The sequence below is a fragment of the Ranitomeya variabilis genome, chromosome 5 (genome assembly GCF_051348905.1).
Source record: "Ranitomeya variabilis isolate aRanVar5 chromosome 5, aRanVar5.hap1, whole genome shotgun sequence".
NCBI lineage: Eukaryota > Metazoa > Chordata > Amphibia > Anura > Dendrobatidae > Ranitomeya > Ranitomeya variabilis.
In genome coordinates this window covers 395,372,303-395,390,683 of record NC_135236.1, presented here as the reverse complement: position 1 = coordinate 395,390,683, position 18,381 = coordinate 395,372,303, and the positions used below count along the sequence as shown (strand labels likewise).

Here is an 18,381-nt window from a genome sequence, read left to right as displayed (position 1 = left end):
TTATACCGCAACTCACTGAGCTGCTCTTCTACACTCTGATCAGCTCCTGTAATCCAATATTTGAGAAAGGTTGTAAAAATCTGACCAAATCATCCCATTTTTGGATTGGCACGCAATAAAAAAAAATTATATATTAAAATTTTATGAAGAGTCCCAAGCATTTTTTACTTTGGTATAAGGCTCAGGACACTACTTGCAGTACCTCACACTGGGACTGGAAAGCCGCGTTCCTTTTTCTGTTTTCCTGTTAGCCATCCTGCTTCAATAATGTACTCTCTAATAGTGAGTGAAAAAAAATCTCTTCCTTGAAGTCTGTTACCAAGGAGATGCGTAGCTCTATACCGGAGTTGCAGACACAAAACTTTGAGGACAATTTAATAAAGACTAAGTTACTTTATTTTTTTATTTAAAGAGGACCTGTCAATAGGACAAACGTTACCAGTTATTGCCTCTTTTTACCCCTGCGTGTGGCCTATTTTACTGTATGTAGCACTATGGGGGGGCCATTATATTGTATGGAGTAATATATGGGGCCTTTTATACCGTATGGAGCAATATATGGGTCCATTATACTGTATGGAGGACTATGTGGGTCCATTATACTGTATGGAGAAATATATGTGGCCTTTTATACTATATGGAACAATATATCGGGCCATAATACTGTCTGGAGCAATATATGGTGCCCATTATACTGTATGAAGCACTATATGGCGCCCATTATACTGTATAGAACAATATATTGGGCCCATTATACTGTATGGAGCACTATGTGGGGCCATTATGCTGTATGGACCATTATGTGGGGCCATTATACTGTATGTGGAAATACATGAGGCCAATTACACTGCATGGAGTAATATATGGGGCCCATTTTACGGTATGGAGCACTATATGGGGCCCATTATGCTGTATGTAGCACTATAGCAATTATAATTTATGGAGCAATATAAGAGGTCCATTACACTGTATTGTGCAATATATGGGGCCCTTTAAACTGTATGGAGCACTATGTAGGGCCATTATATGGTATGGCGTAATATATGGGGTCCATTATACTGTATGGAGAAATATATGGGACCCATTATACTGTATGGAGCAATATATGGGGCCCATTATGCTGTATGGAGCACTAGGTGGGGACCAAAAAAATAATGTATGAAGGACTATGTGGTGGCCATAAAACTGTATGAAGGACTATGTGGTGCCCATAAAACTGCATGAAGGATTGTGTGGTGCCCATAATACTGTATGGAGGAATTTACTGTCCGGTCTAAAATGAAAAGTCTCCAGTCAGCCTGTGTGACTACAGGCTTTTGAATCCTCCCAGTGCACGCACTGTGCGCTGCAAGGATTTGCTGGTTTCTGAACTATTATAGAATCCTTATATATTATTTCTAAACACTCTTTTTGTGGTGATTATTTTGTATCTCCGTTCATACTGCCCCCCCCCCCCCCAACACACAAATGATACACGATTTGAAAGGTAAACATGCCCCCTTCAGCAAGAAAATAGCCAAACAAACCACACATCCACGATGTGATCAAAAAATACAGTTTAAGCATTAATCTTTATAAATCTGCAAAATATTTAGAATTGAGAGTCCTCAGTGGTTGATACCTTTTAATGGCTAACTGAAAAGATGGTAACAAATTGCAAGCTTTCGAGACTGTCTGTGCCTGATGAAGAGGCCTGAGTAGTCTGGAAAGCTTGCAATTTGTTACCATCTTTTCAGTTAGCCATTAAAAGGTATCAACCACTGAGGACTCTCAATTCTAAATATTTTTCTATCTACTGACACAGTACCAAGATATTTATCTTTCTTGTATAAATCTGCAGTAAGGAAAAATGGCCTGCAGGTGGCACCACACTACCCCAAAGCACACTACCACAAAGCTGCTTACAGACATCACAAACAAATCCTAACATTTGCCTTGGGGGCTTTCCAGCTTGCCGAACTCCTAGCCCAGCCGAACTCCTAGCCCAGCCGATTTCCGGCACATTGGAGGATTGCACACTACACTGCAGGTGAGTCACATATGCAAACACATTTGTAAACATGCACTGCTTTTCGGTGATTACTTCGCCCCACACACACAAATAAAACACCACTTGAAAGGTAAACTTGCCCCCTTCAGCAAGAAAAGACACAAACAAACCACATTCAAGATGTGATCAATAAATACAGTTTAAACATTCATTTTCAGAAACCTGCAGAAAAAAAACAACCTGCAGGTGGCACCATAACCTCAAGACATTTTTTTTAGCCTCTACTTATCAAACCAATTTGTTGTATTACCAATCTACATATATAAATACCTCTCTGTGTTCATCATCTCATTAAATACATAAACATTTGACCAGCTTGATTTTCCTGAAATTGCCTGCGCCCCCGACAACCAATATACAAACATTTCGCATGGGCCAACTAGTTTACAATGAATTGTGAATCGTGGCATGTTAAAGGGGCCCACAGAGACTCTCATCTTGGGCACACGAAAACCTGGAGTCGGCCCTGTTCTTTTTATTTAGTGCTCATTTTTATGGCCTTTACTAAGGAGGCATTGCTCACAAGTTAATAATGGAGAGCAGCCTAAAGACATGACTCTAGGGAAACTTGAAAGCCACACTCCTTTGGTAATGACCATTAAAACTGCAGTAAAGAAAAACACCTATATATCTGGAACCATAAAGCAGATTTTACAAACACAAAAAAACAATTACTCAGGGGAACAGCGAGAATATAATAAAAGCAAACACTGGTCACTCATGACAGGTCCTCTTTAAAACGCATTGAAGACCTTTTTGACTAATTAATATTTAAGAGTTTATAACAATAGGTCATTTACTCCTTCCTACCATTGATCCCTTTCTATTCATCATCAATGTCAGTCTGTTTATTGACTTTTCTTTTTTGCTATGGATCTTAATTAATCTATTGCTAAAATATAATTATTTTATAAGAATTGTTTAGCGTTTTGCCAGCGACACTATAAGGTTACAAATTCTGTGAAGTGTTTTCTTTGCTAAAAATGAATAATACAATGGCAGACTTCCGTGAAACTGCCATTGTATGGATGGTCCGTGGTCTTCTGACCTGAACTTCACAGCCTCATATATGCCTATGGAACTGTCGAGTTTTGGTCAGGAAACCTACTACAGAGAGTACGAGCATTCTGGTCCGTGCTCAGACCAAGTTTCATGGACGTATGCATGACTCCAAAGATGGATTATTTTTTCTTTTTTACATTAAAACAATTACCGTACATTAAAACTGCAATGTGGAGACAGAAGGACTGTTCGTTACCACTGGGTTACTATCCATTACTATGGTGAGGTCAACTTGAGTTAACTAAGCCAGTGTTTAAAGAGCTTGAAAGGGATTGGATACTGTTGTAGGAGAGTTTAGAGAGTATTCGCTTCTATTGGAACACCTGCAACTTAGCCGAGAAAATAATTTTTAGGAAACATTTGACAAACCTGGTGAATTCAAATTGTAAAAGAATCAATCATCTCTATCAGCTGTTACCATAATTCAACAGCACAGCAAAATGACTTATACTACCCTTATTTTTCTGCTGGAACTTAGAAATACATCAAGAAATAATAGAATTATTTTCACTATTCCATACCAGACCAATTAAACTTAAAAATATTTTCTTTCAGCTAGAAGAATTGATGTTGTGGCCCTCACCAATACTTAAAATGAGGGAAAACAAAAGATGTTGCAAGAAAACTACAGACATCCTGTCAGATTTAAAGGGGTGGTTTAATCTAAATCTCTATCTATTTAGTGCCGTAATCTAAATTAATTTTTAATTTGCTTGCAATAAAAGTTCCCTAATAGTGATGAGTGAACGAGCTTGGATAAAGTGTTATTCGAGCATGCTCGACTTTTAGACAGCTGTAACTCATGCAGGGATTGCCTAAAAAACAGACAATCCATGCTATTGCATTTTTTTCGCTACTTGCTGTGTGATGATGCTTCGTTGGCATATCCCAGTGCATCATAGCATACTCAAATGGAGAGCCATGGTGGGCCAGAGGCTGCGGTCACTGCCGCAGCCCCAGCACCCTTCCTTACATGAAGTGTCAACAGTGATGCTTACTTGAGATCCTGCTCTGTCCCAGCACGTCGTACACTGTGCGATGTGCACAGTCACAGCGCGCCCTCTGTGTTTCCAGCCAAATAAGTAGTAATAAACCAGCAACAGGGCAGTGTGCATTATCAGCGTGTGTTGTCACGATGCCCAGCGTTCAGAGACCAGTGATGCCCCCGCAAGTGACGTGACTGGTCTTTGAACGCTGGGTATCCTGACAATGCACACTGACAGTGCACACAGCTCAGTCGTAGACTCATTACTACTGATCTGTGATGATGCTTCATTTGAGTATCTCAGGAAGCACTGGCATATAGGGGAAAAAATAGGGGAAAAGGGGAAAAATGCAAAAGCAATTACGGTAGATATTGTAGTTAGGGAACAGTAGGTTTTTTTTTAATGCAAGCACATTAGAAATTAGTTTAGTTTACAGCACTAAACAGATAAGGCTTTATATTAAAATGTATTTCACCATCGGACCACCCCATCAACTAAATCAACCAACAGATCTACGTATCACGTATGTGTAACAATTCTGCTATTGGGGAATTTGTCAGATAAATAGGGCCATGGATTTCTTGACTGAAGACCACAAAGTAGTTTTTTTTTAAGGCTGTATTTCAGATCTCCCCTCCTATCAAACAAAATATGAAACAAGTAAAGCCAAAAAATCTATATCTGTGTGTCTTATTTTACCACCTCATTCAGGTTCTAAAAATATGTTGTGTCGAAATTCAATCTTGTTTTCCTCTTTTATTATATAAGAATTACTGAAAATAAACTAAAATGAAAATATACGACAGGCCTTAAAAGACCTAAATTAATGGCAAATGCATTGTAATTGCTAAATAAAACAATTCTTGCCCTGATGTCAAGCCCCGTTGGTTCTGCTATGACGGTTATAACTGCACCTCATTATTTTAGACAAGGTTCACATCTTATCAGTCTGCTTTTCCCCAGAGTCAGTGGTACAACAACACATTGTCTGCATATTGGAAATCTTTACTTTTGAATATTGCCCTCACAAGTAATTGCCTGGGTTATAAGAACGAAGCAGATGAGCTGAGCTATTCTGTTACCTGCAAGAAATGTTCATTTCACATCATTACACTCTGAATAGATTTGCTTTCCTGCCACTGAGGCGGTTTTAATGGGAAATTAAATAACGTGCAGAACGGAATGTGAGACATCTCCATTTAGACATTAAAGCAGGATGTGTCATAAAGCTCAATGAGCGTCTTACCAATAGGCTAACGGTGCACCCAATCTTTTTTCCATCTACTTCTCCCATTTTCATGCAGTCTCTAAAATAAAAAAGTGAAACACTTGGCAAAAAGGCTTTAAGATAATGGTTCAAAAAAGAAACAGAGCATCTTTATGAATATAAGGCAACAAATGAAATCCAGATGACTGAAAGTTCAGGAGATCTGCGGTTTCAGGAATCTTCGATTTGGACTTTAAGAACTGAAACTGAAAGTCAGGGAGTTGCTGATATAAGATACTGTATGTCAAAATCACATTTTGGTCACATATTCGTGACTACATTAGGGTTCTGTCTGAACTTCAAAAAAACACATTTGAAAATACTGTTTCCATCTTTGAAGTTGGAAACAATAAGTAGTCTACTGTGATATTATTCCTGGCTTCAAAGCCTGATGTGAAGACGGAAAAAAGTCACCCACAGGAGAACAGGAGAATCCTCTGGTGGGCCCCTGGGCCACCACCCTCTTATTTGAGCAGTACTTGGCACAATATACATGAATCACTACATACAGCTAAAGGCAGCCTCTTATTCATGTAACAATCTACCCAGTTCATTGTTATACATATTTGTGATTGAGAATAATGTCACATTTGCATGTAGTTGAAAAGTGAGACCATAGAGTTGGTTACTGGTGGGCCCTTGGCACCCCAGTTCGACACTGAATGTAGCCCACAGTTTACTATTATGGACTCCATTCGATAACCACTGGCGGCATGTTACAATCCTGTTTTATTAAAGGTCAGATGGAATTACCAACGAGAAACACGATGCAATCCTAGACTTAGGCAATGTTCACATCACATTTTACCCTATGTTTACTGGCTCCACCGGGGCTTACGTCCAAACCACCCCAAAATGGGATAAGGGCATTTGCGCTAATGAGGTTACTGACAATAATGATGCAGACAGAGTCACAGTGTGCTCTGTCGTACATCATTTTCAGCTGGATATGCGCAGTTTGAGGCTGGCAACCTGCTGTCTTAATGCTCGCCTCCAGAAGGTGTATATGTCTTTTTTCTTTGCCCCCGTTCCAAAGATATACCCACTGTAATAAAGATGCAAATTTGCTCTTTACTCAACTGGGCACATACCACAAAATTTCTGCCATAGAGGAGAAAAAAAAATCCCCACAGTGTTCTGCGGTATATGCTCATTTGGTTGAAAGGGAAATTTGCTCTTTGCTACAGGAGGGCATAACTTTTGAAAGAAGGTGCACAGAAAAAAAAAAAAGAAAAACTGTTGCACATTCAGTGAAACAGCGGAAATTGGAGGAGGTACTCAGTTTAAATGAGAAAATCCAATAAAAGGTCCTTGCTAAGGTTTCAAAACAGGGTCATGTATTACATTTAATGTCCGGTTTCCCTCAGATGCCCACAAACAGAAAAGATCTATAAAATAACCATGAAATATTTCACATAGACAACAGAATTGGGCAAGAGCTAAACGGTTAGAATCAGAGTGACATATGTGGCCCCTATGCTTCCAGTTACTTACAATTGCAGACTATACAGTCACTATGAAGTCTGTGAATTGGGGAGGAGAGGGTGAGGCAAGTGCCAGTCCTCCATCCGCTCCCACCCAGTATCAAACTTTTGTTTATATTAGCATCCTGGACACAGATAGTTAAAAACAATGATGGAACAGGAAGCAGTCATCTCCCTCTTCCATCATTCTCTCTGTCCGAGAGTGAGCTAAGATGTGTCAGCGCAGTGGGAGCAATGACATCACTGCTGCTGTGAGAAGGTTCAGACAAAATGCTGCAAAGACCGGAGAAGCAGAGGTTTTTTTTTTTTACATTGAGTACATTGTATTCATTGGGGTGATCATACTGTGTGGAGGGCTGTGTGGTGGCCATTATACTGTGTGAGATCCAGTATACTATGTGGAAGGCTGTGTGGGGTAATAACACTGCATGGAGGGCTGAGGTGGCCATTAGATTGTGTGGGACATTATAGTAAGTGGATGGGACATTATACTGTTTGGGAAGCTGTGTGGGGACATTATATTGTGGGATGGGCTGTGAGGGGACCATTACACTATGTTAAGGGCTGTGTGGTGGCCAATATACTGTGTTGAGGGCTGGTGGGGCCATTACACTGTGTAGGGGCAATTATATTGTGTGGCTGAGATTGGGAGCCATTATAGTATGTGACGAGCTGTGTGGGGGCCATTCAACTTAGTGGAGGGGTGTGAGGGCCCATTATCCTGTGTGGAGGGCTGTGTGGGAGCCATTAAACTGTGCAAAAGGCTGGGTGAATAATTATGCTGTATAAAGGCCTGTGTTATGGCCATTATGCAATGTAAAGGGCTGTGTTGGAGCCATTATACTGTGTAAATTGCTGTGTGGGGGCCATTGCACTGTGTTGAGGGCTATGGGGCACAATTATACTTTGTGGAAGTCAGTGGTGGCAAGTATACTTTGTAAAGGGCTGGGGGGGCCATTATACATTATACTGTAAAGTGGAATATCTGAGGGCCATCATACTTTGTGGGGCCATCATAATGTGTAGGGGTAATCAAATTGTACTGAGGGCTATGGGAGCCTCATGTTGTGTATAACGACTGTGTGGGGGTCATCACACTGTGCTTGGATCACTGAAGGTCTCAATGTGTGTGGGGGAACTGAGTGAGGCATCTTACTTTGAGGGGGTATACTGTGGGGAACTCACACTGTGCATGTGGAGAAAACGGTCTTGGAATTCAATGTTGGGTATCATGCTCTGTTTGGGGGGCACTTTTGTTGCCATAATATTTTATGGGGGCCATAAAAGCTGTACTTTAGAGGGTGGTAAAACTGAGGGCATTCAAAATGTGACGCTATGCTTTTGCTGTAAACATCAGAGATATGACTTTCAGTTACTATATCAAATTGCAGTGAGCCCGAAGAATATTTATTTTATTTTTTTCTGGAAGGTGGAATTGGGGGCCCAATTGGTACCTCTGCTATGGGGTCCCATGATGTCTATGCACAGCCTTGATTGGTCTATATAGTAAAAATATCCTAACAGATTCTGGAGTGATTCTATCTTTAAAAAGAAAATAGAACATAGTAACATATCTATATTGAGGGTAAAAAGAAACCTCTGGCTCATTAAGTTATTCAACGTTCTAGCAATTATACTACTTCATTCACTTTAACCCCCACAAGTGACCCCATTTTGGAAACTACACCTCTCAATTATTTTACCCAGAGGCATAGTGAGCTTTTTGAACCCACAGGCACTACACAGAATTTGATAACATTAAGTTGTCATATTGAAAATTTTCATTTTTTTCACAAAAATATTGCTTTAGCCCCAAATATTTAGCAAGAGGTAACATGAAAAAGTATACCTTGCACTTTGTAAACCACTTTCTTCTGAGCATGGCGACACCCCACAGGGCTCGGAATGGAAGAAGCAACATTTGCTATTTGGCATGTAAATTTGGCTTGAATACACTTCAGACACCATGTCTCATTTGCACAGTTCATGCGGCACCAAAGCAGCAGAAACCCCCACAAGGGACCCCATTTTGGAAACTAAAACCATCAGTGAATTCAACAAGGGTTGTATTGAGCATGCTGAAGCAGTGAGAGCTTTACAGAACTATTTAAAAAGTGGGTGTGAAAACGAAAATTACATTTTTTCTGCTAAAATGTTTTAGATCCAAATTTGTGATTTACACAATGGACAATAGGAGAAAACTGACCCCATATTTTGTTATCCAATTTCTTCTGAAATCATTGAATTCCCATATGTGGTCAAAAACTGCTGTTTGGGGATATGAAAGGGCTATAAAGGAAAAGAGCACCATTTGATTTTTGTATTGCCAATTTGAGTGGAACAGATTGTGAATACAATGTAGCATTTGAAGGCCGTGTGACATGCCAAAAAAGTCCCCATAAGTGACCCAATCTTGGAGGCTAGACCTCAAGAAATTCATCTATTGGTGAACTGAGATTTTTCACAAAATTCACAAAAGTTTAGAACATTTAGATGTGAAAACAAACAATTACAGTTTTTCCATTAAATTACTGTTTTGCCCCCCATTTTTTAATTTACAAGAGGGATATAAAAAAAAAGGACCACATAATTTGTTATGCAATTTCACCACGATACGTCATATGTGGTGAAAAATTAATGTTTGGGCACATGGCAAAACTCGGAAAGCGAAGAATGCTTTGCATTTGAAGAGCCCCTTAGGTGCCAAAAAAGCAGATACACTCCCAAGTGACCCCTTTTGGAAAACTAAACCCCATAATGAATTTATCTATGGATGTGGTGAGCATTTTAAACACACAAACTACATAACAGAATTTTAGAAGATTGGGCCAAGAAAATGAAAAACGTAGAGTTTGTCTGCTAAAATTTTACTTTAACCTCAAAGTTTTAATTCACACAACGGGGTAATAGGAGAAAATGGACAGGACAATTTGTTAGGAATTTTTACAGAATGTGGCAGTATCCCATATGTGGCTGTACACTAGGAAGGAGCGCTACTTGGCTTTTAGAATTCAGATTCCGTTTGAGTAGATTGTGGGCCCCATTAGCCGAGCCTGTGAGGTGCCAGACCAGCAGAAACCCCCACAAGTGACACCATATTGGAAACTTCCCTGCTTAAGGAATTCATCCAGGGGTGTAGTGAGTATTTTTAACCCACAGGTACCTCATAGAATTTTATTACATTGGGACTTATACATAACATTTTAGTGGTAAAAATGTTTTTATTTTTATAAGCAGCAAATTTGGCAGTTACACGAGGGTTAAAAGGTGAAACTGGACCCCACAATTTATTGTGCAACTTCTCCCAAATGCAATAGGTCATCGGAAGCTACTGTTAGGTCACACGTCAGAGCTGAGTAGGAAGGAGACCTACTTGGTGTTTGGAGCACAGACTTTGCTAGAATAGTTTGCGGGTGACATTTGTGCAGACCCCAAAGTGCAAGAACAGCAAAAAAAAATGTATTCTTCGGGTAAGTACGATTATAGCAATACCAAATTTATTTAGTTTTTGCATCGCTACATTCTGAGAGAATTAACTTATTTATTATTACGCCATACTAGAGTTTGTTCTTTGCGGGGCAATTTGGATTTGGCGTTTTCATTCATACATACAGTAATGAATTTTTGATCACTTTTATTGAATACTTCTGCGTGTCAGTATGATGAAAAAGCAACATTTTGGCATGTTTTATTTTTTTCTATGATTTTCGCTGTGCAAAATAAATAACATGACTGCTTTAAAAAATCAGGTTATTGTAGATGTGGCAATTGCAATTCTATGTACTTTTTTGTTTATTTTTGGTAAAATGGCTTTTTGGTGATTTCTGTGCACTTTGTTTTTTACGTTTCTACATATTTGATTTCACTTTTTGTTTCACTTTTACTTATAGCAGGATCTAACTGGCCACCATACCGTGGGGTCTTCAGATGACCTTGGGGTATCATGGCATCCATTGGCACCCGTGATAACGATTACGGGAAAGAGCGATGTTGGCAAAGAGGGGCTTTTAACGACTTAAATGCCGCTGTCACAATTTAAGGGGTTAATTGGCCCCGATCGACTCCAAAATCAATCAGGCCGATATAGCAGGGTGCTAGCTGTCACCTGCGGGATTTTCAAGAGCTGGGGAGCTATTAATTTAAAAGCAGTGAAAAGTGGCACTGAGGATTAAGGCCCCTTAACGGCTGCCTTTTAAAAGGCATATTGGTGACTGTTAAGGGGTTAACAAAGTATCGCAAAGAAATCACATGCTAAAGTTCCATTGAGACGTTCCATAGGCTTACATTGTAAATGTAATTTCTGGCTCATGGAAAGCCCAGTTCAAACTGGAATGTTATAAGAACAGTCATGTGACTCAGAAGAGGACCAAAATGGTTCTTGACACCAGAGGAGATTGCAGTCGATGATATTAATACACTTACAGTACACTTGCATTTACACAGGCTTAGGGGGTAAAAAATAAATAAATAATGGAAGAACTTCATTAAGATGTGCAGGGCAGTCAATGATTCAATGACTGTTTGAGTATTCAAAATCAGTAACAATCTTTGCATGTGCCCTGAAGGTTATTAAGTTAAGTTAGCTTATACATGGGCAGGACCATTTCCAACAAATGTGCTCAAAGAGAAACAGAAAAGCTCTAGTTAAGAAAGATAGTCTTCCTGATGCAGAACATTAAAGGGAGGGCAGAGCAAAGTACTGCAGTGCGCAGGCGCCGGGAAAGGTCAGAGAGCCCCGGCGCCTGCGCACTGCAGTACTTTGCTCTGCCCTCAACAGGGCAGACAAAGTACACCTGCGCCGGAGCCGTGGCGTGAATACAAGTAGAGGACGTCATTGTAAGAAGATGGGAGGCCCCGGACCGGACCGCGACGCCCATGGGACCAGAACCGGACCGGGACCGCCCCCAGGTGAGTATAATCTAACCTCTTTTTCTCATCTTTCAGGATACATCGGGGGCTTATCTATAGCATTCCAGAATGCTGTAGATAAGCCCCTGATGCTGGTGGGCTTAGCTCACCTTCCATTTTGGGGGTGACAGGTTCCCTTTAACTATAATGAAGTCTGGTAAAGTTAGAATGCATCTCTGACTACTAAACCTAGTAAACTGCTAATCAGAGAGCACACCACACCTCCAGGAACCCACATTTCTATTAGGAAAGTCTTGAACATCAGTTCAATAAGCCTCGGTAAGAGGGCATTCCCAGATCATACATATAAACGTGTTCCATTACAGGGAAAGTATAAATGCTGACATTGCACTTCAGGAATTAGGCAGTTCAGAGAACAGATTCAATCTTTTACCTGTAGTCCAACAATCGCTCCATGAGTCTTGTCACAGTGGCAATTAAAGATACACCGCTTTCTCTCCATGTTTCCCGTTCAATCTTCTTTAACAAGCTGCAGGATAAGAACTTTGGTTAAAAAAGTTTCACTTCTTATGTATATTATGTTTACTAATGCAAATACTACCCCAATTCCCAAAAAGGTGGGTTGCTGTGTAAAATGTAAAAAAACAAACAAGAATGCAATGTTTTGGAAATCTATATATAGGAGATTTCCAACTCATTGTATTCTCGTTTTCCAAACATGTTACACACCGTCCCAACTTTTGTTGGAATGAAGCTTGTATATTCAGATTATTAAAGTGGTTGTGCCTTTTACACTGATGACCTATCCTTAAGTCATCAATTATGCTTCAACTGCTTTAAAGTTTTAAAACTAGTCAGAACCATATTTATATGCCATTGTACAAAGTAGCAGGGGATATAACTGATATAATACACAAACATTTCCGCTGTGGTTTATACTTTGAAAATATTTGTGGTTGCCATAATGAGGTTACTCTCCACAGAATACAGAAGAGTCGGCCTGTTAAGTTCTCCCAAGGCTGTTCTGTACCAGATGCCGTACATAAGAGGAAGCAATAGTGTTGGGGCTCCACCTGGCAGACCCTTACCTATATGACTGAGATAATGCGCCATTGATGCAGAACAACCAGACGGTTTGGGGAAAAATAAGAGTGTCCCCTTTTGGCTTTGACTTCCCACATGCTGTAGTAAATAAAACTATACTGGTAAAAATATCTTACCTAGGATATGGCCCAAACAAAGGAATTCTAATCCAGGAAGCATTGATAAAAATAATGTTCAGATTATCCACAAATATTAAACAAGCCATGTGGTAGATAAAGATAAAGAGAACTCAATGTTTAATTGGGATATTTAACAAAAATCAGCAACTCAAGAAAAGAATTCAAATGTAAACATGTTTGATAGGCACCGAAAGCGCGTCCGAGAACCAGTTAGGTAATTCCTCTATAGCAGTAGTGTTGGTCTGTAGTACTTATGTTGGCAGATTTTGGGTTAACACTGTATATTCAGCTGACTTCTTAAAGATTGTCTAAGTGAACTTTATAGACATTACATCTTCTAGTAATCCTCAAGATAGTCAGACATAATCAAGTGCTTTAGACGCCAAATTGAGGGACGTTGTGCAGTAAGTAATGAAAAAAAAAATAAATTAATTAATAAATATATAAATATATATATATATATATATATATATATATATATATATATATATATATATATTGAATAATATTCAATGTTGGCTCTTGTATTTACAAACGGCTCATTTAATTTTATTTATTGAGTGTATTTTATATATAACCACCCATTGTTTATTAGGGAGAATCTGATGGTCTTCTGCACTCGATTATAAACCTCCACGCTTATTACACTACAGGTTTGTACCTACAGTAAATATAGCTTCAATTACACATATAATCACAATGCGTTCTGCATTGTCCAAGCTTTGTCTCTGCACACTTTAATACACTGATGGATGAGTATTGGTTGTAGATGTGCTACATGTAATGACATGGCACGTTGCCTTCCAGCACAATTAGTTGAAGTTGATGCAACATAATCAATAACTATAGAACCAGAAACATAATCAATAACTACTCCAATGAAATGTGCATGTGAGGCCACAGACTTCTTCCTATCTGTGGATGCCCAGTAGTTAATGTACAGCTATACACAAAATGAATGTACTGTAAGATCATCTGTACCCCAGTGTCATACTCCCCCTGGTATCCATGAGACCGGGATGTGCTCCTTATACTACTTTTGCTTTGATTGTGTTTGCCTGTTAAGTGGTCATTGTCACTTATGAGTATATTTCTCTGTCAAAGATTAGTAGTCACAGCATTAAAAAAATCAATTTATGACACATTACCTCTACAGTGCCATTATTTTGCTCTAGACCTGGAAATCTGATAGAATCTCTAGTAAATACATCTTAGCCCCACTTCACGGGCAGCTACATGGCTAGCTCTTCAGTGAGGAGTTACAGAACCGTCCTGTGGCTTTCCTCTAAAAGATCTATATTGGTGGATCAATACACAAAGCACAACGGATCCTTCCAAGTACCTATTACAGCATTCCTTGGACATCACTGGAAATAGATTATTGTGTTTCATATTTTTTCCATTAAGGGTGATTTTACACCAGCTTTCTTTTTGAGAAGCTACTACAGTTTTTGATACAGTTTCTTGAATAGTAAATTTAATTTAAGTCCTTTGTTTTTTTCTTATTCCTCAAGAATCCAATTCTGGCTTTAGGGAAAGTTCACACTAGGTGTTTTTCCAGTGTTTTTTTTTTTCTCTGCAGCAAAACCTCATCACTTGGCAGGAAAGAAGCTGCAGAAAAAAACATGTTTTCTTTGGTTTTTCTTGCATTTTTTTTGCGGCAGTTTTAGCAAGCTAGATTTGTTTTGTGCATGCTGATAAAGTTTAGCATGGAAAAAAAGTGCCATTTCATAGAATCAGGTTTTGGCACAAAAAAAAAAAACACAGCAAAACATACTATCTGCGTTTTTTGGAGCATTTTTCACCACCCATTCAAGTCAATGAGTGAAAACCGTTGAAACAACACTGAAAGAAGTGACATGCCCTATATCCAAAAAACCAAGTAGAGTACAAAATACTGATGACAAAAAACCAATGTGTGTGCATGAGATTTCTGAAATCTCAAAGGCTTTGCTGGTACTGTAAAAAGCAGCTGAAAATTAGCATAAAAAAGCAGCAAAAATGCCCAGTATGAACTTAGCCTTAAAGCTAAAAACTGCAGCAAAAAATAGCTAAACCAAGGTGAGATCTCATCTCTTCAAAATCTCCAATTGCAGTGACTTGACCTGCCTCCGTAAGTAACCAAGCGGAGAGTCAACACAAGTAGAAACTAATCAAGACAGATATGTAACAATATCCATGTATGTATACAAGGGTCGCCGATTAGGCTTGTTTTCCCACTTGTGTTTTGATAATCCATATGTCTATTCTGATGTTAGGAAAAAACAGAATTAATGTTAAAACTGTATGCAAGCAGAGGCAGAGGGATAATATTTAGTGATGAGTGAATATACTCGTTACTCGAGATTTCTTGAGCTTGCTCGGGGGTCCTTCGAGTATTTTTTAGTGCTCGGAGATTTAGTTTTTCTTGCCGCAGCTGAATGATTTACATCTGTGAGCCAGCACAAGTACATGTGGGGATTCCCTAGCAACCAGGCAACCCCCACATGTACTTATGCGGGCAAACGGATGTAAATCATTCAGCTGGGGCAAGAAAAACTAAATCTCCGAGCACTAAAAAATACTCGGAGGACCCCCGAGCGTGCTCAGGAAATCTGGAGTAACGAGTATATTCGCTCATCACTAATAATATTGATTATTATGGGCTCCGTTTGGGTTCCATTCTAGTCCGCTTTTGAATGGAAATAAAAGGACGTCATGCAGAACCATTCCTTTGCTATAAAAACGGACACATTATAAATCCCCCATAATAATGAATATCGTCCTTCCACTCCCATTTGCATAAGTTATGCAGGAGATCCATTGTTAACGTGAGTTCCACTTCTCTGATCCTAAAAACAGAGCAGAAAAAAGAATGTGAAAACTCAAGTGTGAATATGGCCTTATATGTTTGTACGTATGGTAAGCATAATTTTATATCCTAACAGCTCAGAATGTACCCTTGTTTTTATTTAATGGTCTGAAAATTATCATGCTGTGTGAACAGTAATGTGGAAATATGTCCAGGTGAAGATGACTTCGTATATTCTCTCTGCGACAGAATCGGACCAATAATGTTAATGGCACTGTTATTATTTTGTGATGTTTTAAATATATATTTATTTTTTTTACTTAGTCCCTCTATGGGACTTTCACTTTTTGCTGTCTGATCGCTTGTAAAGCATAGCAAACTGTCAGCGCTGCACTGACACACAAACCTGATATACCATGCTCTGAGCATGGTGTAGCAAGTGTGCTAGCCCTGGTGACCCCGATGTCATCATGACATCATCAGGTAACCATGGAGCTCCCTCCCTCCACCTGCCATCGATATCGATTGCAGAATTTACGGTGTTAAACTGCCTGGGCACCGAACTGAATAGAATAAATATAATGCGCGTGGAAATACATTATTATAGGTTGATAGGACAGAAAAATATAAGTATGGTTGGAGTACCGTAATAGAGCAATACTATTTAATATTTAGAGATGGAGCAGACATATTACAGTTAAGAAAAAGTTTTGCCTCCCCAGTAAGCAAGTTAATACGTTTGGGCAAATGTTTACACTGTGGTTAAAAGTTTAACTGCTCAAAAGACATTAAGAAGAAGGGTTGGTGTCGGGTAATATGTGCCGCCCAAGAGCACTCCCAAGTCCCACATTCCAGGAGACAGCTAGGTGTAAGGATCCAGCACTAAATTGTGGATGTCGCAGGAAATACTTGGCTTTTTTTTATTGAAAATTGGATTTTACGGCACTTTAGAAGTTCCTGAAAAACAGTCTACTATTCATAGAACTGTGCCACTAAGTAGAACCCCGCAGAAATGTGTGATCTTGAAGTGAAAAAGCATCACTGAAACCAATAGAATACACGTTCAAGCATACAACCTCCGTACCAAGCAATCGGTTTCCTCTAGCAAGTTTATGGCACAGATGTACTGCACATGCTCAGTCTATGAAACCCAAGCCATTGTACAGAACAGAGGGGCCTGTCTACACAAGATGTCACCCACACAGGCGCATCTCACCGGCCTCGATTGCCGTCTCCTTTCTACAGGTCACTATGCTTTGAAAAATTATGATCCAAATATATCTCACGGGATCCAGAAATGTCTCACTTCTGTTAAGCTTTTCAATTCAAAAAAATGGGTAGGAAAAATAGTATCTATAGATATATATTCTGCACCTTGGAGGGTGATCAATTATCATGTATTGACTTTCCCCACAATTACAGACAATGCAGTTGTAACCCAAATGTGCTACACTTGGACACTTATAAAATATTAAATGGCTAAAGACCATGTACGCAAAGAATGCAACTATTTTCATCAGTGTGCTAGATCAGTTTTACAGCTGTCCTTCCTCTGTGTGGTCATATGAGAAAAAAATCTTTGAAGTTTCAAATACGTTTCCGCCAGGGGGGTTGTGAACCATTAAAAAGTAGGCATGTGAAAAGCCCTAAATATTATAAGGGGTATAGTATCTGTATAAGAAAGTCAGCGACCCGCACCACAGATCCTGCCCTATGCGAGCCTGTGGGTAAATGAAATCCTGCTGGGTGTCGGGTGCCAAAGCCAGAAGAAACCAAATAGATATATGCGATGATGAAGAAAACGGCTGCACTCACCAACCTTCGGTAACAGGTCACTCTTTATTCAGTCCATACAAACTCGGCACGGGGGTGTGTGTACACAGGGTAATGCGGCGGCTGAACGACGGCCGTTTCGCACCTGTCCGGTGCTTCAACGGGTTCAGTGAGTGTGCAGGAAATGACGCTTTAAGAAGGACACACACAGCGTGCGCCTCCCTCCAGCTTCAATCCGCCCACCACTGGTACACTAAACACTAAAAGTATTTAAAAACAATGAAGTTAAAAACAAAAGCACTCACCAAAGGCATAAATCTTAATATTACAACTATCTAAGCGTTCTCTTCTTACTTATGTGCGGTTATATGGCGGGACCACGGCTATGGTAATTAGCCCACTATTCTCATTCATTATGAGTCCGATTTATTCTACACAGAAAAGACTACGCTCACCATCGGTGAAGAACCGGAGATCCTAATAAGGGGTAAAATTCATATATCTAATATATAAAGCTGAATGTGTGTGTGTGTGTATGTATGTATGTATGTATGTCCGGGATTGGCATCTGAACCGTAGCAGCTACAGCCACAAAATTTTGCACAGTCACACGTCTGGACCCCGAGAGCGTCATAGGCTATGTTGTGAGGTGAAATTTTAACCCCGCGCTTTCCAATTCACCAAACAATTTTGCCCCTATCTACATAATGGGGAAAAAGTGAAAGGAAAAGTGTTGGAGGCGTCGCAGCTACAGGCACAAAATTTTGCACAGTCACACGTCTGGACCCTGAGAGCGTCAAAGCTATATTGTGAGGTGAAATTTTAACCCCGCGCTTTCCAAGTCACCAAACAATTTTGCCCCTATCTACATAATGG

General features: G+C 39.6%; 1 protein-coding gene across 5 annotated transcripts in view; it reads right to left on the bottom strand.

Annotated features, from left to right (window-relative positions):
- Positions 1-18,381, bottom strand: part of DOCK4 (dedicator of cytokinesis 4) — a 517,521-nt gene that overhangs the window by 127,586 nt on the left and 371,554 nt on the right. For 3 of the 5 annotated variants that reach the window (XM_077265059.1, XM_077265063.1, XM_077265061.1), the window contains 3 exons: positions 12,939-12,965; positions 12,152-12,247; positions 5,345-5,405 (listed from right to left, as the gene is read on the bottom strand). In XM_077265059.1, coding sequence (XP_077121174.1) covers positions 5,345-5,405; positions 12,152-12,247; positions 12,939-12,965 — 184 coding nt within the window. The remainder of the gene's footprint in view (positions 1-5,344; positions 5,406-12,151; positions 12,248-12,938; positions 12,966-18,381) is intronic. The other 2 variants (XM_077265060.1, XM_077265062.1) reach the window with 1 other exon arrangement.